The sequence below is a fragment of the Cervus elaphus genome, chromosome 15 (assembly GCF_910594005.1).
Source record: "Cervus elaphus chromosome 15, mCerEla1.1, whole genome shotgun sequence".
Lineage (NCBI taxonomy): Eukaryota > Metazoa > Chordata > Mammalia > Artiodactyla > Cervidae > Cervus > Cervus elaphus.
Window position 1 is genome coordinate 28898075 of NC_057829.1, and position 26821 is coordinate 28924895.

General features: G+C 36.3%; 1 protein-coding gene across 3 annotated transcripts in view; it reads left to right on the forward strand.

Annotated features, from left to right (window-relative positions):
• The first annotated feature begins 36 nt into the window (after positions 1–36).
• The window catches only part of FAM149B1 (family with sequence similarity 149 member B1), a 53898-nt gene continuing 27113 nt past the window's right edge, over positions 37–26821 (forward strand). For all 3 annotated transcript variants that reach the window (XM_043926737.1, XM_043926736.1, XM_043926738.1), the window contains exons 1-5: positions 37–275; positions 4715–4819; positions 5772–5901; positions 21230–21372; positions 22134–22250. In XM_043926737.1, the coding sequence (XP_043782672.1) occupies positions 229–275; positions 4715–4819; positions 5772–5901; positions 21230–21372; positions 22134–22250 (542 nt within the window). In that variant the 5' untranslated portion in view covers positions 37–228. The remainder of the gene's footprint in view (positions 276–4714; positions 4820–5771; positions 5902–21229; positions 21373–22133; positions 22251–26821) is intronic.

The following is a 26821-nucleotide window of genomic DNA, read 5'->3' on the forward strand; positions in this document are numbered from 1 at the left end:
CATTAGGCGAGTGCTCCTGTGATATCGTCACTTCCGCCCCCACGGGGAAGCCGGAAGACTAGGGAGGTGGGGACCCTGGGAAAGTGGCGGTCTGGAGTCTAGGAAACGGGGCGTGACGGGGCCGGAAGGTGGCGGGAGGGGGCCGAGCCGGAGCGGGTGGGAGGGCCAGGCCTGGAGGCCCCCACCCTGGCTTCTCCGCCCCCGCCGCGGCTGAGGAGGAAGAGGAGGATGACCTCCAGATACACTAGGAAGGCGGTGCCACAGAACTTGGAGTTGTGAGTGAATTGCTCAGCTACTCCAGCCCGGGCCGGGGGGTGCCGAGGAGGGTCGCAGGCGCTTTGGGGACCCTCCCTGCCCAGTTCCTTGCTCCTTTTACCTTTCCCAGGGTGAGGGAAAAGAAAATCTTTGGAATTCTCTCCTACCAGCTTTGCCGGACGTTGGCCCTCCTGTTTCCTTCTCCAGCTGATAAGGGCGTGTTACTTGTGCTGTCCCAGTAACTTGGTGTTTGGCCTGCACTTCTTGAGCTTAGGTCCTAAGCCATTTTGTAGTTTCCACGTGTTCCATGCCCCGGTGTCAGTGGCCACTGACAAACTCGTGAAGCTAATAGCTGAGTGCTACAAGAAAGTTGAGTACGTCTGGTGCTAACCACAGTGCAAAGCTACGTATATGCATTAGCTCACAACTCTATTAATAAGGATACCAGATAGGAACTGTTATTATTTGCACAGATAAAGATCCCAGGTTTAAAGGTTGTAGCATGCCAGAGATCACACAGCCAGAAGGTGGTGGAGCTGAAGTATAAACCTGTTGTCTGATTTTGAAGCTTGTGATCATAACCATTACACATAACTGCCTCCCCACCTCTGCAACTTGGCGTCAGAATCCTTGAGGATCAGTTTTGCTTTTGAGACTTTAGAGAGCAAGTGTGCTGTGTGCTAAGTCACTTCAGTCTTCTCCAACTCTTGGAGACTCTGGATCGCCATAGAGGCTCCTCGGTTCATGGGATTTTGCAGGCAAGAGTACCGGATTGGGTTGCCATGCCCTCCTCCAAGGAATCTTCCCGATGCAGGGATAGAACCTGGGTTTCCCATATTGCCGGCAGATTCTTTACCATCTGAGCCACCAGGGAAGCCCAGAGAGCAAATATTTCTGGCTTAAAGATCCACCTCCCACCCTAGTGAAATGTTGTGATTTAGGAAGTAATGATAATGTCACACATTTGTTAATACTTTATACTTTCAAAAATACTTTCACATCTTCATTCTTGTGACAACTCTGTAAGATGAGTATGATTATCTTCAGTTTTTCAGCAGATGAAATATAAGAAAGGTACACACCTTAAGATTATATAACCAATAGGTTTTGAGCTTGGACTTTTCAACCCCAAATACCAATTTTTTTCCTCCACTGAACTGTGTAATTTTAACAACCATGCATTTATTAATTAACTATTTTCTATACAGAGTAATAACAGGCATGGTATTTTCAGTCACATCTGGGTTTCTGTTTAGACTCTTTTCTAGCATTACTGATTTTAGGCAAATTACTAAATTTTTGAGCTTTCACTTCTGTAATATAGGCTAAGACCTTATCTAAAAGTATATCTAAAAGTGATGGCATAGAGCTTGACACATAGTAAGTCCTCACTAAATGGTAATTTCCTTGTCCCTTCCCCCCTCTATTTGGTATAATAGCCATACAAGAAAATCAGTCTATGATCTTTCCTTGCCTTTCAGAAGCTTTTTATCTATTAAAAAATAGGATAGAACACAGAAGCAACTCAGTTAAGCTTTTTAGGAACTAGGAAAAAAAAAAATTGTTGATTGCACTTATTGGACCGGAATTATTGACCCAGTATGTTGTTGTTGTTGCTTAGTCATCTGACTCTTTTGCAACCGCATGGACTGTAGCCCACCAGGCTCCTCTGAACATGGGATGTCCCAAGCAGGAATACTGGAGTGGGTTGCCATTTCCTTCTCCAGGGGATCTTTCTGACCCAGGGATCAAACCTGCATTCTCTGCCTTGGCAAGCAGATTCTTTACCACTGAACCACCTGGTTATATTACTTGTTCTCTATTGTTGATTTCATACTCCCTAAAGATAACTCTTCCAAAAGATGATTCTCTAGAAGTGTCAGAATAGTGTGAATAATGACAATAATGAAGACTATATGCATTTAAATGACAGTATATTAAAGGTACTTTTCCCTTTTTGTGTTATAATGATAATTTGCTTTGAAGAACTAACTTTAGTTTTCTAATAGTTTCAAATTATAGATATTAAAAAGATTTTGGCATAAGCATACAGCTTAACATTTTTTAAATGATAAATCTCAAGCATAACTGTATAGTGAATAATATAATGACCTACCCATCACCTACATTAAACAGTTATCAAAATTTTAATATATTTGCTTCATATTTCATCTGTATATTTTTTCAGCCTGTCATCTGTGAAATATTGGAAAACCCCAGACATCATCATTTCACCCCATATGCTTCATTACGCATTTCTAAAAATTATATACATTTTCTTATTTAATAACCATAAACCTATGATCAAAGTTAATATATCTTTCAGTATTATCTGATTGTTACTTCACAACCAGATTTCTCTGACAGACTAAAATATGTCTTAAGTTTCTATTTCATGGCTGGAATCCACATTTCTGATCTCCACTACTGTTTCAAGGACAAGCTTTTGGTTATAAGATCATTGAATGAGAGAAGAAAAAAAGCTCTCCACAAATTCAGCTCCACCATTTGAGAAATAATTTTTTTTTTTTTTTTTGAGAAATAATTTAAAGTACGGGCTCTGCTGAGTAGGTCTTTATCTTTATTTACAAAAATGGTACAATTTATTAAAATCTCAAACTATTCATTTGCTCTGAGCAGCCGCAGACAGACTATTGGATTTGAATCCTGGCTCCATCACTTACTAGCCATATGACCTTAAGCAAGTTACTTAATCCTTCAGTGCCTCACTTTCCTTTCTTGTGAAACAAGAGTATTACATTTATAATACACATTTGCATATTAAAAGTCCTGGGAAAACCTATTGTAAACAAACTTGTGTAACTTTGTTTAACCTATCAAGTTATTTGACTATAGAATTTTGTGGAGAAAGAAAGTCTACTATAGATGATTAGGACTGGAACATACAATAATTGACCCCATAGTTTATTCTGAGGCTTCCCTAGTGGCTCAGATGGTAAAGAATCTGCTTGCAGTGCGGGAGACCCAGGTTCGACCCCTGGGTTGGGAAGATCCCTTGGGGAAGGGAGTGGCTACCCACTCCAATATTCTTGTCTGGAGAATCCATGGACAGAGGAGCCTGATGGGCTACAGTCTATAGGGTCGCGAAGAGTCAGACACAACTGAAGCAGCGCTTTCACTTTTTTCATAGTTTATTCTAATGCACATGTTGAACTCTCTAGAACAGCACTGTCCAATAGAAATATAATACAAAACACATAACTTAAAATTTTCAGATACTCACATTAAAAAATAGTAGAAACAGGTGAAATTAACTTTTTAATCTTTTTATTTTTAAGTAATTATGGACTTACAGGAAGTTACAAAAATAGTACATAGAGTCCCACGAACCCTTCAGTCAGATTCCCCCAATGATGACAACTTATGTAACTCTCAAAGCCATGAAACTACAGTACTGTTAAGTAGACTATAAACCTTACTCAGTTTTCATCAATTTTTATATCCACTCTTTTGTGTATGTATATGTATACATAGTTCTATGCACTTTGGTCTCATTTATATATTTATTTAACCACCAGTGCAATCAAGATACAGTGCTGTTCTATCACCACCAAGAAACATCCTTACATACCCCTTTATAGTCACATCCATTCCTTTCTCCATACCCTGGAACCACTAATCTTTTCTTCATCTCTGTATTTTTCTCATTTGTGAATGTAATATAAATAGCATCATATAGTATATGTAACCTTTGCAATCCATCCAAGTTGTTGCATGTATCAATTCACTCCTTTTTATTGCTAAATCATATTCCACTGTGTGTGTAGAGATACCAAAGTTTAATTATTCACCTGTGAAAGGACATTTCAGTTCTATTTTTTTTTCAATTTTAAGTAAAGCTGCTTTGAATGTTTGTGTACAGATTTTGTGTGAACATAAATTTTCATTTCTCTGGGATTAAATACCCAACAGTGCAATGGGTAGGTCTTATGATAAATGCATGCATTTAGTTTTATAAGAAACTGTGAAATTATTCCAGAGTGGTTGTACCATTTTACATTCCTACCAGCAATGTATGAGAAATCCAGTTTCTCCATATCTTCACCTGCATTCAGTGTTATCACTGTATTTTATCTTAGCTGTTCTAATAAGTGTGTTTTATACATTATTATGTTTTCAATTGCAGTGAAATAAGTTTTAATATATTTTGTTTAACCCCTGTATATCTGGAATATTATCATTTTAACATGTAACCAAAATAATTAGTGGTACATTGTACATTCTTGTTGTACTAAGACTTCAAAATCCTGTGTTTTACACTTAAAAGTCTATCTCATTTCCAACTGACCACGTTTTAACTGCTAGTGGCTAATGGCTATTGCATTGGACAGTGCACTTCCTGAACAGCAAGAAGTAGGTGACTTAACTTGTAGATCAAGTTACTGAAAAGTATATATTTTTTCTTTACAAAAAATATAACTGTTTTTCCATTTCACAGGAAAGGAATAACAAAACATGCTCTTAATCATCATCCTCTTCCTGAGCAACTGGATGAAATTTCCTCTACCAATGACAGCCATGAAAAAGACATAAGTTCCCAAAGGTAATGACACAAAGTGTACTGTTCGCTTATTGCACTTGATAATGGCAAAAGTTTTGGGTTTTTTGCCTTAGGATTGGTATCAAGCCTTGTACTAAAGAAACAAAAGAATTTTTGTCACATTTTTCAATACCATTCAACTTCCATTCTGGAACAACTAGTGGAAACATACTCATTTTTGTAATCTTTGAAAAACAGTATTATGAGGTAGTTAAAAGTAGAAACTCAGGAGGAATCCAAACAGATCTGATTTTAATCTTGGTTTTGCCACCTATTAGCTGAATAATATTGGGCAAGTTATTTACCTGGTAATAGTATCCCTTAAAGGGTATAGTGAATATAAATGAGATAAAATATAGTAAATGCTGAGTAAATATTAGCTGCAATTATTATTTTAAGAAATAGGACAGAGGGGATGGTAACTTCACAGAGGGTTCTGAAAAGCAGTTGTGGTATCATACAAAAATTATAGTCATAAAATCTTATTTCAAAACCTAGTACTAAATCTCAAGAGTTTTTGTCTTAAAATAAAGTACATCACTAGATGAACTGGTGAGTTTTACATCACCAGTTTGTTGTGAGGATAAAATGCATTTAATATCTGTGAAAGTGCTTAGTAAACTAAAAGTGGCATACAAGTTCACATACTATTCCTAGTATTTCCAAAATGTCTTTAGTTTCTTGAGGGTAGATGTTATAAGTGAAATGTTAAAAAAATATTAACTGTAAACTAAGACTAGAATTATTTAGAATGGCTGCCATCAGTTCTGTAGGAATTAGGTCAGACCTTACTGTGATGCTTACATTTCAAATTTTTCATTTATTTTTGTCTCTGTAGATACATTTGTACAAATGCCTATCACCTAAAAGATTGCTGAGTAGTTAATGCTACAGAAACCTGAGGAAATATAAGAATTTTTCTGTTTTCTCTTTTCCTTCCTACTTGTGCGTTTAGTGAATCTGACATCACACAAGAATCACCTTTTACATCAACTGACACTGGAAACTCAAGGTCTGCTTTTCCAAGTTATACAAGCACAGGGATCTCTACTGAAGGCAGCTCGGACTTCTCCTGGGGATATGGTGTGAGTTTTATGTTATTGGTCTGATGGAGTGTTTGTGTGACTGTTCTGGGAGTTAGGATTTGTCATTTTGGTCAGTATATTTCATGCCTTCCCTCTCCTACATTTTTTATTTTATTTTATTTGGCCACGCCATGTGGCATGCAGGATCTTAATTCCCCAACAAGGAATCAAACAGTGGAAGAGTGGAGTCTTAACCACTGGACCGCCAGGGAAGTCCCTCCTACTTTGTTTATTTACCCTTTAAAATAGATGTAAAGAAGGCATCAGTCTTCCGAGTAGTTGATCCTTAAAGATGCTTAGTGTTTGGCTTAAACAGCTGCAGGTCAGTATAGATCTGGGCCCTGGATCTACTCTGCTGTGCTCAGTCCACTAATGTGTCTCTCCGCTACTAATATTACCTTGTTGTTTAAAATGTTTTTGAAAGTTACCACTAAGCCATATAGACTCGGAAAATGTTTACAATATATTGTTAAATGAAAAAAAGCCATTAAAAACAATATGTGTAGTGTGGTTCTAATTTTATTTTACATATATTTTTGTTTATATATACTAGAAAAAAGGATTAAAGGTATTTACCTAAGACGTTATGAGCTGTTATTAATTAACTGAGTGTTGTGATAATGAGGTTTATTTATTCATTCATGACTATCTCCCATTGTATTTAAGACCAACAACCTTCAAAGAAAATTTAAAAGACAAATTTTATGCATGTTTATCACCTTGATGCAATAGGTATTTTTATTCTGTTTAATGTTTTGGTTTTTTTGGCCACAAGGCATGTGGGATCTTGGCTCCCAAAACCTGTACGCCCAGCATTGAAAGGCAAAGTCTTAATTACTGGACTGCCAGGGAAGTCCTGTCATTGTTTTTTTTAAAGGATATCTGATGCAGTGGGGTTGATGAGGGAAAAAAAATTGTACAACTTACAGAAAATTGCATAATTTACGTATTGGGTGTGCATGCGTGTATGTGTGTGTATGAAAACAGTACACCAACCAAGATATAGACAGTCAGCTCCCACAAGGCTCCTAGATGCCCTCTCCCAATCCCAAAGATAACCACTGTTCTGATCTCTATCACCAGGTTTACATGTTCTTGCCCTTCATATAAATGGAATCCTATAGTATGTATGAATAGTTATATCTGGCTTCTTTTGCTTAGAATTCTTGGGACAGTTCATACATGATATTGCATATGTTTGTAGTCTGTGAATTGCCTATTTATATTTCATACTCATATTTTTTTAATTTATCATTTTCATATTAATTAGTAGGAGTTCTTTATCTTTTAGATTAGGTGTGGTGAAAGTGAAAGTCGCTCAGTTGTGTCCAACTTTTTGCAACCTCATGGACTATACAGTCTGTGGAATTCTCCAGGCCAGAATACTGGAGTGGGTAGCCTTTCCCTTCTCCAGGGGATCTTCTCAACCCAGGGATTGAACTGGGGTCTCCCACATTGCAGGTGGATTCTTTACCAGCTGAGCTACAAGGGAGATATACTTTTTCTATTAAGGACTAAATAGTATATATTTCAGGCTTTGCAGACTGTCAGGACCCTCAGTTCTCACTGAGAAGGCAGCCATAGACAGTGCATAAATAAATGGGCGTACAAGATTCCAATAAAATGTTATTAGAAAACAGGTTGTGGGGTGGATTTATCCCACTGGTTATAGTGTGCTGACCCCTATTCTAAATACTTTTAACAGAGACTCTTAGGAAGCTGCATTGTGTCCCTTCACCCTATAGAACTAGAGAACTTTTGGTATTGTACCCAGTTGAAAACTTATTTACCAACTGCTGTTACAGGTAGAGGTAGCTAATGATTTGTATAAGTCAGGAAATGGGGCTTTCTGGAATGCCATTTTTTCCATTTATCCCCTTTCTCCTAATTCCTGCCTGGAACATGGACCTATGGCTAAGGGTGAAACAGCCATCTTGAACCATAAAGCATCACTGAGGATGGAAATGATAGAAGAAACTGAATCCTTGTTAGCTGTGGAGCTACCATATCAGCTTTTAATGCCTACCTGTAGATTAATTTTTTTATGAGAGAAAAATAAACTTTTGTTTAAGCCACTATTATAGTTTTTGTTAGTAGTAACTAAGTGCAGTTAATCACTAATACACTAATTCTTTGTTAAATGTATTGCAAATATCTTTTCCTGATAAGTGGCTTTTGTAACTTTCACAAATTCTTCCACACTTAGGTCTTTAATCCCCTGGAATGGTTTTTTGTACATTCATATAGAAGGAACATAATTTTAATTTTTCTATGTGGATAATTAATTGTTTCAGCACCATTTACTGACTAGTTCAGGATTTCTAAGCAAGGGCGTTTTTGGCATTTTGGATATGGCTGTACAGAAATGTCCCATATACATAGCAAGATGTTTAGTATTCATCTCTGCCTATTAAATACCTGTAGCAACCTCTGGTCATTGTGATCACTAAAAAGGCACATACACATTTCCAACTTCTTCCGTGTGAAAGTAGTAGTTGCTCAGTTGTGTCCGACTCTTTGTGACTACATGGACTGTGGCCCTCCAGGCTCCTGTGTCCAAGGGATTCTCCAGGCAAGAATACTGAAGTGGGTAGCCATTCCCTTCTCCAGGGGAGCTTCCTGATTCTTGTTGCATCCTTTTCTTGTTGATTTGCTGTTATCTCTGTTATACGTTAAATTTTAAAATATAAAAGGGTTTGTTCCTGGGTTATCTAAACTGTTCTATTCTAAAATCGTGTTACTACAACTGACTTGAATGAAACTATAGCTTTATAATAATCTATAATATATGATAGGGAAGTCTTACTACACTGTTCATAATTGTATTGGCCAGTCTTTTTCATGTATGTTAGAATCTGATTATTAAATTGCATAGGTCAATTTGGAGAGAACTGCTATCTTTATGATAGTGAATTCTCCTAATAATAAATTTGATATATAAATCTATCCATTTAATATCCATTTATTTAATGTCTTTTAATACATTTTTATAATTTTATCCATAAAAGTAATGTACATTTGTTGAAAATCTATTCCTAGGTACCTTGCATGGTATATGAAAAATTGTATTTTTAATCTATTTTTGCTGGTATATAGGTGTAGAGTTCATCTTTTTTAAGGGAACCGAGTTCTAGGCTAATGTTGACTTCTAGCAGAAGTTTATATTCTTTGTCACGTGTTTAAACGTCTGATATTTCATTTAGATATTTTAATAGATTTCTCATCTGTTTAACACTAGATTAGACTTTCATTGGATTAATTATTTTTACCTTTTTTACTATCATAATCACATACATAAAATTCATTCTTTTAAAGCAAACAAGTGTTTTATAGTATATTCACTGTTGTGTAAACTATCCTAATTCCAGAACATTTTCATCATTCCAAAAAGAAACCCTGTCTCCATTAGTAATTACTCCCCACTTCTCTCTTCACCTTGCCCCTGGCAACTACTAATATGCTTTCTGTCTTTATGTATTTGCCTATATTTCATATATAGGCAATGAAGCATATACTGTGTCACCTATTATATATGGCTTATTTCATCTAGCATATATCCAGGTTTTATCCATGTTATAGCATATGCCAGTACTTCTTTTTTTACTGATGAATATAATTTCATTGCATTGATATACCAATTTTGTTTATCCATCAGATGATGGACATTTGGGTTGGTTCATTTTGTTGCCATTATGAATAATGCTACTATGAACATTTGTGTATGAGTTTTTCTGTCGACATGTTTTGAATATTCTTAGGTATATCCTTTAGGAGTGGAATTGTTGGGTGATATAAAAACTTTATGTTTAATATTTTGAAGAATACATTTCTCTTTGAAATTTTTTTCTTTTTTTTTCTCTTTGAAATTTATACCTATAATTGTGATTTTGTTCAAGTTTCCTGGTTAGTATACAAATAATGTTGATATTTTCCTTGAATTACACAAAGATTTCATTACAGATTTCACATGTATGTCAGAGTAGGTTATGCCTTTGAAATCCATCATTTTGTTAGTAAGGTTGTGTCTTAATTAATGAAATTTAAGTTTTGTGATCAGTTGCTATTACTGCATACTGTGTTTTCTTAATAACTTGAAACAACCTCCAACTTAGAGAATAGTTACAAGTATAGTAAAAAGAACATTGGTACCTTGATATCCATAAGGGACTGATTCCAGGACCCCCCCGGCCCATGAATACCAAAATCCATGGATGCTCAAGTCTCTTATATAAAATGGCACCGTATTTGCATATTACCTACGCACATCCTTCTATACACTTTAAATCCTCTCTAGATTATTTAAAATACCTAATACAATGTAAATGGGTTTTACATTTATAAACCCATGGATATGGAAGACCAACTGTTTTTTTCCTGAATGGTTTGAGAGTAAGTTACTGACATTATACTTGCACCAAACATTTTAGTGTGTATTTCCTTCAAACAAGGACACTCTATGTAACTAAAGGGCAAGCATCAAACTCAGGAAATTAACACTGCTACCATCTAATACACAGATTCCATTAAAGTTTCACTAGCTGTCCCAATAATATTTTTCATAGCAAAATCTTATATCACATTGTCATGTCTCTTTAGTCTCCCTCAATCTGGAACAGTTCTTTAATCTATGATACCCAAGAAATGAGCTTGCTTTTCTCATTTCATTCTATTAGGTAGCACATAATTCCCGTTATTGATGTTGTTCAATTTAATCACTTAATGTGACTTTCCTTTGCATTTAAAAGTATTTTATGGGGAGGTACATTGAAATTATGTAGCTACTATCCTATTATACAGTGGAAGTGAGAAGTAGATTTAAGGGACTAGATCTGATAGACAGAGTGCCTGATGAACTATGGACGGAGGTTCATGACATTGTACAGGAGACAGGGATTAAGACCATCCCCATGGAAAAGAAATGCAAAAAAGCAAAATGGCTGTCTGAGGAGGCCTTACAAATAGCTGCAAAAAGAAGAGAAGCAAAGAGCAAAGGAGAAAAGCAAAGATATACCCATTTGAATGCAGAGTTCCAAAGAATAGCCAGGAGAGATAAGAAAGCCTTCCTCAGCGATCAATGCAAAGAAATAGAGGAAAACAACAGAATGGGAAAGACTAGAGCTGTCTTCAAGAAAATTAGAGATACCAAGGGAACATTTCATGCAAAGATGGGCTCAATAAAGGACAGAAATGGTATGGACCTAACAGAAACAGAAGATATTAAGAAGAGGTGGCAAGAATACACAGAAGAACTGTACAAAAAAGATCTTCACGACCCAGATAATCACGATGGTATGATCACTCAGCTATAGCCAGACATCCTGGAATGTGAAGTCAAGTGGGCCTTAGGAAGCATCACTATGAACAAACTTAGTGGAGGTGATGGAATTCCAGTTGAGCTATTTCAAATCCTGAAAGATGATGCTGTGAAAGTGCTGCACTCAATATGCCAGCACATTTGGAAAACTCAGCAGTGGCCACAGGACTGGAAAAGGTCCGTTTTCATCCCAATCCCAAAGAAAGGCAATGCCAAAGAATGTTCAAACTACCACACATTGCACTCATCTCACATGCTAGTAAAGTAATGCTCAAAATTCTCCAAGCCAGGCCTCAGCAATACTTGAACCGTGAACTTCCAGATGTTCAAGGTGGTTTTAGAAAAGGCAGAGGAACCAGAGATCAAATTGCCAACATCTGCTGGATCATCAAAAAAGCAAGAGAGTTCCAGAAAAGCATCTATTTCTGCCTTATTGACTGTGCCAAAGCCTTTGACTGTGTGGGTCACAATAAACTGTGGAAAATTCTCAAAGATATGGGAATACCAGACCACCTGACCTGTCTCCTGAGAAGTCTGTATGCAGGTTAAGGAGCAACAGTTAGAACTGGACATGGAACAACAGACTGGTTCCAAATAGGAAAGGGAGTACGTCAAGGCTGCATACTGTCACCCTGCTTATTTAACTTATATGCAGAGTACATCATGAGAAACACTGGGCTGGAAGAAGCACAAGCTGGAATCAAGATTGCCAGGAGAAATATCAATAACCTCAGATATAAAGATGACACCACCCTTATGGCAGAAAGTGAAGAGGAGCTAAAGAACCTCTTGATGAAGGTGAAGGAGGAGAGTGAAAAAGTTGGCTTAAAGCTCAACATTCAGAAAACTAAGATCATGGCATCCGGTCCCATCACTTCGTGGCAAATAGATGGGGAAACAGTGGAAACAGTGTCAGACTTTATTTTGGGGGGCTCCAAAATCACCGCAGATGGTGATTACAGCCATGAAATTAAAAGACGCTTACTCCTTGGAAGGAAAGTTAGGACCAACCTGGATAACATATTTAAAAGCAGAGACATTACTTTGTCCACAAAGGTCCGTCTAGTCAAGGCTATGGTTTTTCCAGTGGTCATGTATGGATGTGAGAATTGGACTGTGAAGAAAGCTGAGCGCCAAAGAATTGATGCTTTTGAACTGTGGTGTTGGAGAAGACTCTTGAGAGTCTCTTGGACTGCAAGAAGATCCAACCAGTCCATCCTAAAGGAGATCAGTCCTGGGTGTTCATTGGAAGGACTGATGTTGAAGCTGAAGCTCCAATACTTTGGCCACCTCATGTGAAGAGTTGACTCACTGGAAAAGACCCTGATGCTGGGAAAGATTGGGGGCAGGAGGAGAAGGGAACGACAGAGGATGGGATGGCTGGATGGCGTCACTGACTCGATGGACATGGGTTTGGGTGGACTCTAGGAGTTGGTGATGGACAGGGATGCCTGGCATGCTGCCGTTCATGGGGTCACAAATAGTCGGACACGGCTGAGCGACTGAACTGAACTGAACTATCCTATTCCTCCTCTAACTTTCAGTTTATGGTTTACATCAGTGTACACTCAAGGATTCCTATTTTGTTCAGTTAGTTATAGTACATAGTTATCATTATTTATTTTGAAGTTCCAGTTGTCCCAGATTTGACCAGTAAGAGTTCCCTTCAAGCTGGTTTCTGTGCCATTTTGACATGTTCCCATCATTCTTTGAGTATTTCCTTACTGCCTGGCACAAGGTATCCAGGCTTATTTTGTATTTTCTTTGCCCCAGCCATGGATCAGCCACTTCTCCAGTGAGCCCTAATTCCTTTTAGTGCCATGTTTAGAAACAAGATTTGGGTGCTAAGTGTGCTTACTGCTTTTTAGGTGTCACAGATTCCTAAACCCTCCCAGTGGACAGAACTAGGGAATAGAAGTATTCTTCCTATTCCACTGTGAAATGACCCATTTCATTCTATTTTTTTCCTTTTGCAAATTTGTAACTTCTTTCTCTGTTAGACCATGGTTCCCCTTATAATTAATATGTTTTACTTATCTGATTAATCCCCCTAAACATAACCAGTTCCCCACTAACTCACTGCCTCCTAACCTCTGCAAACGCCCTCCTCACTCCACATACGTTTCAGCACCCTGTGCTGGGTCCCTGCCCCTTGCACCCTCCCACCCACTGAATGATCTCCTCATCCTGCTCAGTCAGACACCCAGTGGTGTCCTCGCTTCCACAGAGCCACCCTCCTCACACTGGACTGTCACCCTGTGTGGGGCTGCCTGCTCCCTGTATGGTAACTTCCCTCTCTTAAATGTGCTTCTGACATTGTAAGCTGACTGCTCTTCCACATGGACATCCTCCTCATCTCACTTGTGCTCCATCACTCTGCAAGAGACTACTTCCCATGCAAACACCCACTGTGACAGATTACATTTTCAAAAGCCATGCTAATATATATCCCATCTAACATGCTCTTCTTACAAGATACTAATACTCCTCCATTGAGAGATAGACTCTGTGTTTTTTCCCCTTGATCCTGGAATCGACTGTTTAACTGCCTCAACCCACAGAATGCAGTGAAAGTGATGCTGCATGATTTTTTAGGTTAGAAAGCAAAACACAGCTTCTATCTGGCTCTTTTTTTCTCTCTCTCTGTATGCTTAACCTTGAAATTCAGCCACTGTATTTTGAGAACATTTAAACTACATGGAAAAGCCCAGGTAGTGAGAAACTGAAGCCCCAGCTGAAAGCCAGTATCAACTGCTAGACATTTGAGTGAATAAGCACTCAGATACTTTCAGCTCCAAGCCTTTGAGCTTTTCAGCTGGTATCTCACCTTCGAAAAAGAGACAAGCCATTCCTGCTGTGAGCTATGTAAATTCCAAACACATAGAAACCTGGAGAGATAATACATGATTATTGCTATTTTGAGCCATTTAGTCCTGGAGTAATTTGGTACACTGCCAAAGTAATTAGAATACCCTTCTCACACTGCTTAGGGTCAGAAAAACTGCTTAGATGTTCTCTTTATCTCTTTTAGGCTCCTACCATACAAGAGGCCATCTTCCTACACAGATGCCCTTCTTACTGTGCTTGGGTTTCAGTGGCTTATACCAGGCTGCCTTCCCAGGTTGATGCTTTCCTTATTCTGTTCTGGCTTTGAAACTCCATGCTGACTGTCTCTTGAGGCATTGGTTAACAGGCAGCATATACCTATAATCCCTGAGAGAAAAGAAACTCATAAGGTAGGCCCCTATTTACACTGGCTCCCTGCCTAGGAATAATTTTCTGACTGTGAAGTTGTAAGACAGAGTCCAAACAAAGCATAGTGGTCCCATTTTGCTGAGTAACAGAGATCAGAATTCTGGGCAGATGAAGCAGTTAGAAACTTTAGGACACAAGGCAATAAAGAATACCAGAAGATAAATAAGTGGGTAAATACAAAAGTCTATATTATTTGGTGATTTCTCTAAGGGATAACTAGCTGAATAAAGCAAAAAAGTGCAAGATGGAGTTTATATTTATAGAAGTAAAAGATGAGACAAATACAACTCAAAGGATGGGTGAATATAAACAGAAGTGTAGCATTATAAAGTTATTACATTTGTGTCAGGTATCAAGAGAGAGAAGTGGAAAGTATATGAAGAGGGAGGTATGAAGTGGTAAAATGTTGACTGACTAGACCTTGATAGGTTAAGAATGCACATTATTAGCCCTAGAGCAAACATTAAAAATTTTTAAGAATAAGCTAAGATGCCAATGGGAAAAATAAAATGGAATAGTAACAAACATTTGATTAACCTAGAAAAAGACAGGAAAGGAAAAGAATAAGGACCCACCTCCCAAAACGGGACAAATGGAAAAGTAATAGCAAGATGGTAGATTTCAATCCAACCATATCAACAATTAAAACAAATGTAAATAGAATGGGTAAAAAATGGATAAAATGCAGAATGGATTAAAAAAAAAAAGACTCAACTGCTAAGTCACTTAATCATGTCCAGCTCTTTGCAACCCTGTGGATTGTAGCCTGCCAGGCTCCTCTGTCCATGTGATTCTCTAGGCAAAAATACTGGAGTGTGTTGCCATGCCCTCCTCCAGGAGTTCTTCCTGACCCAGGAATCAAACTTGCATCTCTTATGTCTCCTGTGTTGGCAGGCAGGTTCTTTACCATTAGTGCCACCTGGGAAGCCCATATACTATATGGAAGAGATTAACTCTAAATATAAAGACACAAATAGGTTAAAATTAAAAGGACAGAGAAAGTTATACACAGAATAAGCTGTCAAGGTTGTATTAATATGAGACAACATAAACCTAAAGACACATAGTTGATCACTGGGAAAGAAGAATATTTTTTAGTGATAAAAAGGCAGTTTGGGGACCTCCCTGGAGGGTCTGGTGGTTAAGACTCCATGCTTCCACTGCAGGGAGCACAAACTAAGACTCTAAATACTGTTTGACCAAAAACAAACAAACAAACACAAATCTGTTTAAAACAAAATGTAGTAACACTTAGGGCAGTTTGCCTTAGCTGAAGCTGCCATACTGAATACCACAGACTGTGTTGCTTAAACAACAGATACTTATTTTCTCACAGTTCTGGAGGCTAGAAATCCAAACTCAAGATGCCATCAGGGCTGATTTCTGATGAGGCTACTCTTGCTGGCTTACTGTATCCTCTATAACTTTCTCCTGGGCACGAGCATAGGTAGAGAGATCTCTGGTTCTCTTCCTCTTCTTATAAGAACACTAGTTCTATCAGATTAGGGCTCCATCCTTGGGACCTCATTTTACCTTAATTTCCACCTTAAAGGCATTAACTCGAAATAGCATCACATTACAGATGAGGGCTTCAACATATGAATTTGAGAGGACACCGTTCAGTCCATAACACAGTATACCAGGAAGATATAACAATTCTAAATAAATAAACATCTAATAGAGTCTCAAAATGTATGAAGAAAAACTGATAAAATTAAAGAGAAGACTAGGTGAAACCGTAATTGTTAGAGATTTTAGTTATTAATAAAACAATTAGAAAATCAGAAATAAATAAATAAAAGATCTGATCGTATACCCAACAAATACAGAGTACATATCCTTCTCAAGAGCATATGGAATGCTCACAAGGACAGACTGTATGTATGATGGACCATAAAATATCTCAATATTGTTCAAAAGATTAAATTGTACAGCATATGCTCTCTGATTACAACAGATTTAATAGACATCAATAACAATAAAATACCTGTAACAGTTCCCAAATATTTGAAAATTAAACAACACTGCTCTAAATATTAAGTTTCAAGGAAAATTAGAGAATATTCTGCAACAACATGATAATAAAACCACAAAACATCCAAATTTATGGAAGCAGCTAAAGCAGTCCTTATAAAGGCATCTATAGCTTTAAATACTTATTTAAGAAAAGAAGAAGGCTTTAAAATGAATCACCTAAGTTTCTACCTTAAGATGCTAGGAAAGAAGAGTAAATTAAACCCAAAGTAGAATGAAAGAAATAATTAAAAGCAAAATCAATGAAATAGAAAATAGGTAAATAAAAGAGAAAATGAAACAAGTTCAAGAGTTTTACCCTTTGAAAAGACTAATAATAAGCCCTCTAGTGGTATTAGTCAAGGAAAAGCAAGAAAATGCAAATTATAAATATCGGGAATGAAAAAGGAGATGTCACTACAAATTCTACAGACATTAAATAAAAGACTATTAACATAATAATATAAACAATTTTATGCCAATAAATTCTGTAACTTAGAAGAAATGGACAAAGTCCTTAAAAATTTGAACAGCTGTAAAACTCTTAAACTGAATCCATCTATTCTCAACAGAGAAAGCTCCAGGCTCAGATGGAAGAACATACATTTGTGGAAGAAATAACAGTCACACAAACACTTTATAGATCAGTGTACTACTGATGTCAAAACCTGACAAAGGCAATATGAGAAAATTCTGAGGTGGGACTTGTAAATAGTATGACAGAGTGAGTATCCCTAAAAGCAACAACAAACTGGATGTAATGGTCAAAAGCAACCATTTCCCGATTCTGAAAATTAACTAAGGTACACAGAAAATGGAGAAGCAGTTATTCACCAAAATCAATAAAACTTTGAGTTAGGAACACTAAAAATCTGCAACTTAAAAGGGTGCCGTGCTCAGTTACTCAGTCGTGTCCGACCTCTTGTGACCCCGTGGACTGCAGCTGGCCAGGCTCCTCTGTCCCTGGAATTCTCCAGGCAAGAATACTGGAGTGGGTTGCCATGCCCTCCTCCAGGGGATCGTCCCGACTCAGGGATCGAACCCAAGTTTCCCGCATTGCAGGCGGATTCTTTACCAGCTGAGCCGCCAGGGAAGCCCAAGAGTAAGGAGTGGGGAGCCCATCCCTTCTCCAGGGGGGGTCTTCCCTACTCAGGGAGCAAATGGGGGTCTCTCCTGCATTGCAGGCAGATTCTTTTCCTGCTGTACTAGCAAGGAAGCCCCTGGAAACTAGCAGTTTCACTACCAGAGAGGTCTCAGTAGATTTGGAATGGAACTTGGATGGGCTTTATATCCAATAGCATTTTTAACAACAGTAGCACACTCAGTGGCATATGGAGAAGGAAAAACAGTGGCTCAGATAGTCTGAAGTTTCAATTCTAACTGGGGCAAAAAATGGATTGGCAGACTATCCAGAAATGTATCAAGCAGGTCTGGGAAATAAGGCATAGGAGGCCCTAATAAGTCCACACATCCATCAGGAGAGAAGAGAGAGGCCCAACTGTTCACACATCCCTGGTTGATATGAGTTCGCACACAAATGCAGGGGAGTTGCGAGATGGCACAGAAATTAAGAGCCATAAGACTGCTTGAATTTGAACACAAAGTAAACTTTAAGACAGAAAATACCATGAGAAAAAAGGACATTTCCATAATGATAAAAAGGCCAATTCTTTAGGAAAATAAAATAGTTATAAATGTATATACACCTAACAATGAAGCCTTAAGGTATATGAAGCAAAATTACAGAATTTAAAAGAGAAGAAACAAAAAGTTGTAGCTGGAGACTTCAGTACTCCACTCTTAATATTTCATATAACAACTAAACAAAATCAGGAAGGATATTGAAGACTTGAACAATACTATTAACCACCTGTCCTAACTGAGTCTACCCAATGACAAGAGAAAATATAATCTTCACATAAAAAACAAGTCTCATAAATCTAAAAGGATTGAAATTATACTGGGTATGTTCAACCATGCTGGAATTAAGTTAGAAATGAACAATGACATAAATTAGGTATCCCCAAGTATTTGACAATTAAAATGGTCCTCTTCTAAACAACTGATTAGTTAAATAACAATCTACAGGGACGTCAGAAAATATCTTGAATGAAAGGGAAAAACAATATCAAAATTTATAAGATATAGCTAAAGTGGTGCTTAGAGGGAAATGTACAGCTTTAAATACCTATGTAAAAAGAAAATCAGGCTTACAGATACGGAACAGATTTGTGATGACAGAGGTGGGATTGGGCGTGGGTGAAATGGATGAAGAATATTAAAAGGTACAAACTTCCAGTTATAAAATGTCATGAGGATGTAATGTACAGCATGGTGACTATAGTTAAAATACTCTTATTAGGCAGTTGAGAGTTGCTAAGAGAAAAGATCTTAATTGTCATTGCAAGGAAAAAAATTCTGTAACAACGTATGGTGACTCACTGTGGAGACTGATTTGCTTTATATACAAATATTGAATTACATTATACACACCAGAAACTAATATAATGTTGTATGTCAGTTATACCTCCATAGAAGAAAAATGCCTATAGAAAAAAAGGAGCATATTTGATCAATAACATAAGCTTCCACCTTAAGAAACTAAAAAAGAAGAGCAAATGAAATCCAATGCAAGCAGAAGGAAGGAAATAATACAGGTGAGAGTAGAAATTAATGAAATAGAAAACAGGAAAACAATAGAGAAACTCAGTAAAGTTCTTTGAAAAGAATCAACAAAATTGACAAGTCTTCAGTTTGATCAAGAAAAAATAAGACATAAATTAGCAAGATTAGAAATGAAGAAAAGACATAACTACTGACCTTATGGAAAGTAAAAGGACTAAGGAAATATAATAAGCAACTTCATGTCAAGAATTTAGATAACTTAGATATAACGGACAAATTTCTAGACTAAAATCAAAGATTTTAATAAATTATAAAAGTTACTAGAAAAAAAAAAGTTACTAGACAAGAGGGACTACATATAATGGAATAAAACTCAGACTTAAAAATAGGTTGCTTACAATTAACAATGTCAGATGATAATGATCCTGTATCTTTAAAGTGCTAAGGAAAAAAGGAGTGATGCATCTCCATCATATATATGATAAATAATAAAATTATTACATATACATATGATATACTGTCATTCAGTGTGCGTGTGTGTAGAGAGGCAAAATAAAGACATTTTAAATATCTATAGAGTAAGAGTTTCCCATTCATATATACTCAACTAAAAGAATGATTAAAGGACAGACTGAAGCAAAAGGGAAATAAAGCCAGGAGAAAGGAATGGGATACAAGAAGCAACAGAGTAAAATAACTGTCAAGCTTTACTGGTAAAGTAGTTACTAAAACAAATAACAATAACATTTTATGTATTAAAAACAACACTAATACTAAAATTCAATATAAGATGCTGAGAGGGAAGTTAAAGAATATCAAAGATAAAAATTACACAGAAGATGCTTACAGGGAAGTTGAAACATATCAAAGTCCTTTTTAAAAATTTTTTTGTTTTACATAATTGGAATGTCATTTATCAAAGTGGCGAAAGATGTCTCAAACCCCTACATCCCTTTCTGTTCCTTTCAGTAATCTTGTAAGTTGAAGGAAGGAAGGTTTAGACTAGAAAGTAACCTTCAAACTTTCTAAACTGCAACCCACACTAAGACATGTAATTGATATTGCAACCCAGCGTGTGTACATAAGATAAAACACAGGGATTTCCCTGGTGGTGGTCCAGTGGTTAAAACTCTGAGCTCCCACTACAGGGGGCCTAGGTTCGATCCATGGTCAGGGAACTAGATTTCACATGCCACAACTAAAGATCCTGCATGCTGCAACAAAGATCAAAGTACCTGTGTGCAGCAACTAAGAACTGGTGCAGCCAAATAAATGAATATATATAATATATATATTATATATATTATATATATATATATTTGTGTTGAGTCTTTAAAGTTAAACCTTAAATCTATCTGTGTGCTCAGTCACTCAGTCATGTCTGACTCTTTTTGGCCCCATGGACTGTAGCTCACCAGGCTCCTCTGTCCATGGAATTTTCTAGGTAAGAAAACTGGAGTGGGTTGCCACTTCCTTTTTTTTTTTTGGATGGACCCTGACTTTCACTGTTAAGAGTTAAAATACATATTTCTTATCTTATACTTTTAAAAGAAGGTGTTAACTTTTCTTCCACCAGAGCATAAAAGAGCACCTAAAAAAGATGAAGTAGCGAGTAGGCAGAGAATCAGATAACATGATCAGATTCATATTTTATACCCATCCCTTTGGCTGCTGCAAAAGGATAGATTATAGGGTAAAGATCTAACCTAAATTGTGAGGTGAAAACCGTAAACTACAAAATAATATATTTTTAGGATTGACTGTCTACCTTAAGCTCTAAAAAAGTACTGGAACCAAGCAACTGTAATAAAATTAACAATCATTGTCTTTGAGTGGTAGAATTAACGGTAATTTTTATTTTTCTTTATTCATTTCTGGATTATATGATAAGAAAATGTTGCTTAGAAACATTGCTATTTCTACAAATTCTCTTTAAATAGGAATAGGGAGGCCATCTGAATATTCTAAGATTCAAGAACTGACTAACTTAACTTTTCTTTCACACAAATGGACTAAATATTGAAAACGAAACAAAATCTGATTGCTTTCAACCTTTATGATTATGATTCTTAACAGAGATTGAAGCGCACCTAAATATTTTGGGGTGATAATTTCTTTTAGGAACTTGATCAAAATGCCACTGAAAAAGTCCAGGCAATGTTCACAGCCATTGACGAGCTCTTGTATGAGCAGAAGTTGAGTGTACATACTAAAAGTCTACAAGAAGAGTGCCAACAGTGGACACGTAGCTTTCCTCATCTCAGGTATTGGAATCCCTGTATATTCATGGCTAATACTAAAATTTGAAAAGCAGATTTCCAAGAAAGCTTGTATTCTGAAATCTTTATGGGCATGGATTTGTATCATTAAGGTGATATGGCATAAAGCCTCAGATGATAGAAAACTCATGTTGATGGAAGTTTCTCAGAGTTTTCATAACTAGTCCTAATCAAGTAAAACAGTTTCTATACCAGTAGCTGTGATCTGTATCTGTCCAAAAGAGACCTTCTTTTGAACAAAAGCATTGGAAAATGTATTTGATCACACTACTGTCTATAAGTAAATTCTTATGCACGTATACTTGAAAGCAGACATAGGCTATTAGGAAGCTTTCCTTAGAAACCACACTACTACACATACTTAAAATTTATAAAGCTTCATGTTCTTAAGAATACAATTCAGTTTTTACTAATTTGGCCTGGCTTTCACCCATTTTAGCAAATTTAATGAAGATTCTTATGGAGGGTGGAGGATAAATTAAAATGTTTGCCCAGTTTCCTTGGATTCTTTTTCAGTGGGGTGGAAAAGCTTTATCCATTCTGTCTCCATTGTATAGGAAAGAGAGATGCCTTCAAAAAGGCTCTGGATTCACATTTCTCTCAAGAATCATTCTAAATCAGTAAGGGACTAAGTATGTACTAGATTTCTCTGTAGAGCCATCACATTTTGTTCCAAAAATACCTATATTTTGTATGTATGCCGGATGAAGGTGCTTGACCGTCTCTTTATGTTCTTCACTTTGAAGGATTCTGGGTCGGCAGATAATCACTCCAAGTGAAGGTTATGGACTGTACCCTAGATCGCCTTCTGCTGTTTCAGCTTCACATGAGGCAACACTGTCTCAAGAAAGAGATTCTACTATGTAAGTATTCTAATATGTAAGTACTTATGTATTCTAATATGCAAGTATTTTATTCTGCCACTTATACTAAAGGATTAAAATACTTATTTATTGGTATTTAGTAAAGCACAGCAAATTCTGTAAGACAGATCATAGTCTTTATGCATACTAGAATTTTTTTACTTACGTTTTAGTTTAAAAAAAAAAAGATATTCTCTAGAATTTTAAGAGTTACTCATATCCATAGTTACTTATATCTATGTCTATCTATAAATACAAGCACTTTCTTCTTGGAATAAATGTGTCGATAGAGTGGTTTAAAGAAATTCAGGGATCTAAGAAATAGAATTTAACATTTTTTTGAAAAAAACTTTGAAAAAGTGGTTTTCTTAAACATGTAATACTAATTATTATGGAAGTTAAACTGATATTATTAAAATGGGTAATTAGTCATTAGCTAAAATGGCTAATTCTTTGAATACCTCAAACTCTTTTAAGTAGCACAATAAACCCAGATAGGATTACTTTAAAAACCTATGCTTAGGCTGATTCATGTCAATGTATGACAAAACCCGCTATAATATTGTAATGTAATTAGCCTCCAACTAATAAAAATAAATGAAAAAATAAAAAAATAAAAACCTATGCTTACCCTTAATTCTGTGGTAAAATGTCATGGTTTTAATTCATTTTAAAATTATTCCTTTACTATTTCCTAAGACTGTAATTTTATTTATACTGATACTGGTTAAGAGTTGTAGTGATGCTTGCTTTTGATGCCTTTTAAGGCTTGTAGTAATTTCATCAGACCACACAGTAAAACATTACTGTCTTAGGTCAGTTAAGGTTATGGGATCTGGGTTATCAACTAACTGATTTTTGGTCAGAGAGTGGGATTTGTTTCCTTTTTTCAGAGTGATTTAAACTCAAGGTTCTGGTCACCAGGCTGACATTTCTTTCTAAATTTAAGCCTCATATATTACATCAATAAGCCTTTTAAAATTTACTCCTTTTATATAAGTTTCAGATTTTTACAGACTAATTTGTCTCCCACAGAAAAGATGTATTCTTTAATTCTCACAGACCAAAATTAGATAACTTAGGTCCTGCGATTAAGATATATTTACCTGACTTATTAGTTTAAACTTTATATATACCTTATATTTTTTAACTGTAAACAGCATTTCCTTTTAGAGATTTCAAAGAAATAAGGAACAAGTCTGAGCAGTTAACTCCTTCTCTAGGACATTTGGCTAAATCATGATTCTGCAACACACTGCAGACATCTTTTCTGTCCATTTTACTTGCTACCACCATTGCTGCTTGGTCCTTCTTATTTTTGGTTCTGGATTATTTGACTTACAGTGTTCAATAATTACTTTTCTTTACTATACAGATGAAATAAATACCTATCTGTACTTTATACAGACATATAGTCAAATGAAGCAAGTTATTCAGCTATATTAGGGTATCACTACTTAAAGAAAATAATAACAAGTTAAATATAATCCATATTTACTTTCATATCACTACCAGTTTGTCCATAGTTGATATTTTTTTCTCTTGAGTACCATTAAGGAACTCATTGTACTGCAAAATATTTATATATTTTAATTAACCATAATTTTTTTTTAATTAACCATAATTATTATTGATGCTCAAATTGTTACGACTTGGCCGTGTCGAGCTGGTTCATTTTTGTCCTTTTAGTCCAGGCCTATCCTGGAAAAATATTTTTTCTCCTTTAAGACATGGAATCAGCTGAAAGTCAAGGAAACGCTTAACTTCTTTGAGAGACTACTAGTATTTGAGAACAAAATTTGGGTAGTTGAGGATATGTAAGTTGGTGGTGATGCTGCAATTTTGCCACTTTTTAAAATAAGTGATGTGAAAAAAATCTCAGAAATACAACTTTGGTATTCTTTAGTTTAACAAATTAGTTTTCCATAAAATATGAGGTTTATCAGCTAATAAGATTTTCTACAAAAATAACATTTCAAATTATACCCATTCTTGCCCCTCCACATTACATCAGATTTTCCTTTTAAAGTTCATGGTTAATCCTGTCTGTCCTTCACTTAAAAATCTTCAGTAGCTTCTCACTGATTTTATGATAAATTTAAAATTATATCCTAAGCTGGCCCCAGTCTACATCTCTGTCTTTATCTTCTGTCACTCTCTTGTTCATTAATCCTTCCACATTGGATTTTTTTCACATCTCAAATGTACTAAATAAGATATTTGGTTCAGCTTCCATTCTTGAGTTCTTGGGCCAGAGGAAATTGGTATAAAAACAACACAAAAATACAGTCGCTTTCTCTTTGTATCTCTAACACCTAAAACAATGCCTAGAATATAGTTAGAATCAAATTTTTTTTAAACTAAATATCATATTTATTTGACAACAAACTCCATGAAAATGAACTTATATTATGGCTGCAAAACAGTGTTATCAATCAAAACAAATATTATTGTATAGATCAAAATGGAATTCCAAGAACTTTATAACAATAGAAAATGGTGGTAGCATAAGGAGAAAACACAGGCCAGAAAAGGATCCTGAACAGATGAGTTTGAGAACATTGCCATTTGAAAAAAAAACATCGACAGAGGAATGGATAAAGATGTGGTCCATATATACAGTGGTGGAGAAGGAAATGGCAACCCACTCCAATATTCTTGCCTAGAGAATCCTGTGGACAGAGGAACCTGGTGGGCTGCTGTTCATGGGGTCGCACAGAGTCGGACACAACTGAAGCAACTTAGCATGCCTGCATGCATTGGAGAAGGAAATGGCAACCCACTCCAGTGTTCTTGCCTGGAGAATCCTAGGGACAGAGGAGCCTGGTTGGCTGCCATCTATGGGGTTGCACAGAGTCGGACACGACTGTAGCAACTTAGCCGCAGCAGCATATACAGTGGAATATTACTCAGCCATTAAAAATAATGAAATAATGCCATTTGCAGCAGCATGGATGGACCTAAAGATTCATACTGAGTGAAATAAGACAGAGAAGGAGAAATACCGTATGACGTTCCTTATATGTAGAATGAAATACCGTATGACGTTCCTTATATGTAGAATCTAAAAAGAAATGATACAAATGAACTTAATTACAAAACAGAAAGAGACTCACAGACTTAGAGAGCAAACTTATGGTTGCCGGGTCCGGGATGGGTAAGGATGGGAGGAAGGGATAGTTAAGGAGTTTGTCATGGACATGTACACACTGCTATATTTAAAATGGATAACCAACAAAGACCTACTGTATAGCACAAAATAAATAAATACAATTTTTTTTAGTGAAAAAAACTTTGTAGTCTTCTGCTGCAAGTTAGTTTAAGGGGCTATCTACCCTTAAATACATACTACAACAAAAATTAACTATAATATCTAATAAGTTGCCAAAGTGTATGACTGTATGCAGAATTATAACCCTTAAAAAATCATTAAAAGGATAACTAGAAAATAAACCTTTGTGTATATGACTAAATAATTTTCAACAAGGGTGCCAAGATTACAGAGTGGAGAAAGGACAATCCCCCCAACAAATGGTGCTGGGAAAACAATGCAAAAGAATGAAGTGGGACTCTGATCTTACACGATACACAGAACTTAACTCAAAATGGACTTCAAAGACCTAAATGTAAGACCTAAAACTATTAAAACTCCTAGAATAAAACACAGGGGAAAAGCTTCAGGATATTGGATTTGGCAATGATTTATTGGATAGAACATCAAAATCTAAAAACAAAAGCAAAAATAGACAAATGGGACTATATCAAACTCAGAAATTTCCGTGTACCCAAAGGAAAAAGTCATTAGAGTGAAAAGGCAACCTGTGGAATGGGAGAGAATATTTCCAAGTCCCATATCTGATAAGGGGTTAATATCTAGAACACATGAGGAACTTCTACAATCCAACAACAACAAAAAGAACCCAATTTAAAAATAGAAAAAGGTTTATAATAGCCAGGACATGGAAGCAACCTAGATGCCCATCAGCAGATGAATGGATAAGGAAGCTGTGGTACATATACACCATGGAATATTACTCAGCCGTTAAAAAGAATTCATTTGAATCAGTCCTAATGAGATGGATGAAACTGGAGCCCCTTATACAGAGTGAAGTAAGCCAGAAAGATAAAGAACATTACAGCATACTAACACATATATATGGAATTTAGAAAGATGGTAACGATAACCCTATATGCAAAACAGAAAAAGAGACACAGAAATACAGAACAGACTTTTGAACTCTGTGGGAGAATGTGAGGGTGGGATATTTCAAAAGAACAGCATGTATACTATCTATGGTGAAACAGATCACCAGCCCAGGTGGGATGCATGAGACAAGTGCTCGGGCCTGGTGCACTGGGAAGACCCAGAGGAATCGGGTGGAGAGGGAGGTGGGAGGGGGGATCGGGATGGGGAATACGTGTAAATCTATGGCTGATTCATATCAATGTATGACAAAACCCACTGAAATGTTGTGAAGTAATTAGCCTCCAACTAATAAAAAAAAATAAAAATAGAAAAAGGACAAGAGAATAGACAATTCTCAAAGAAGATAAACCCATGACCAACAAGT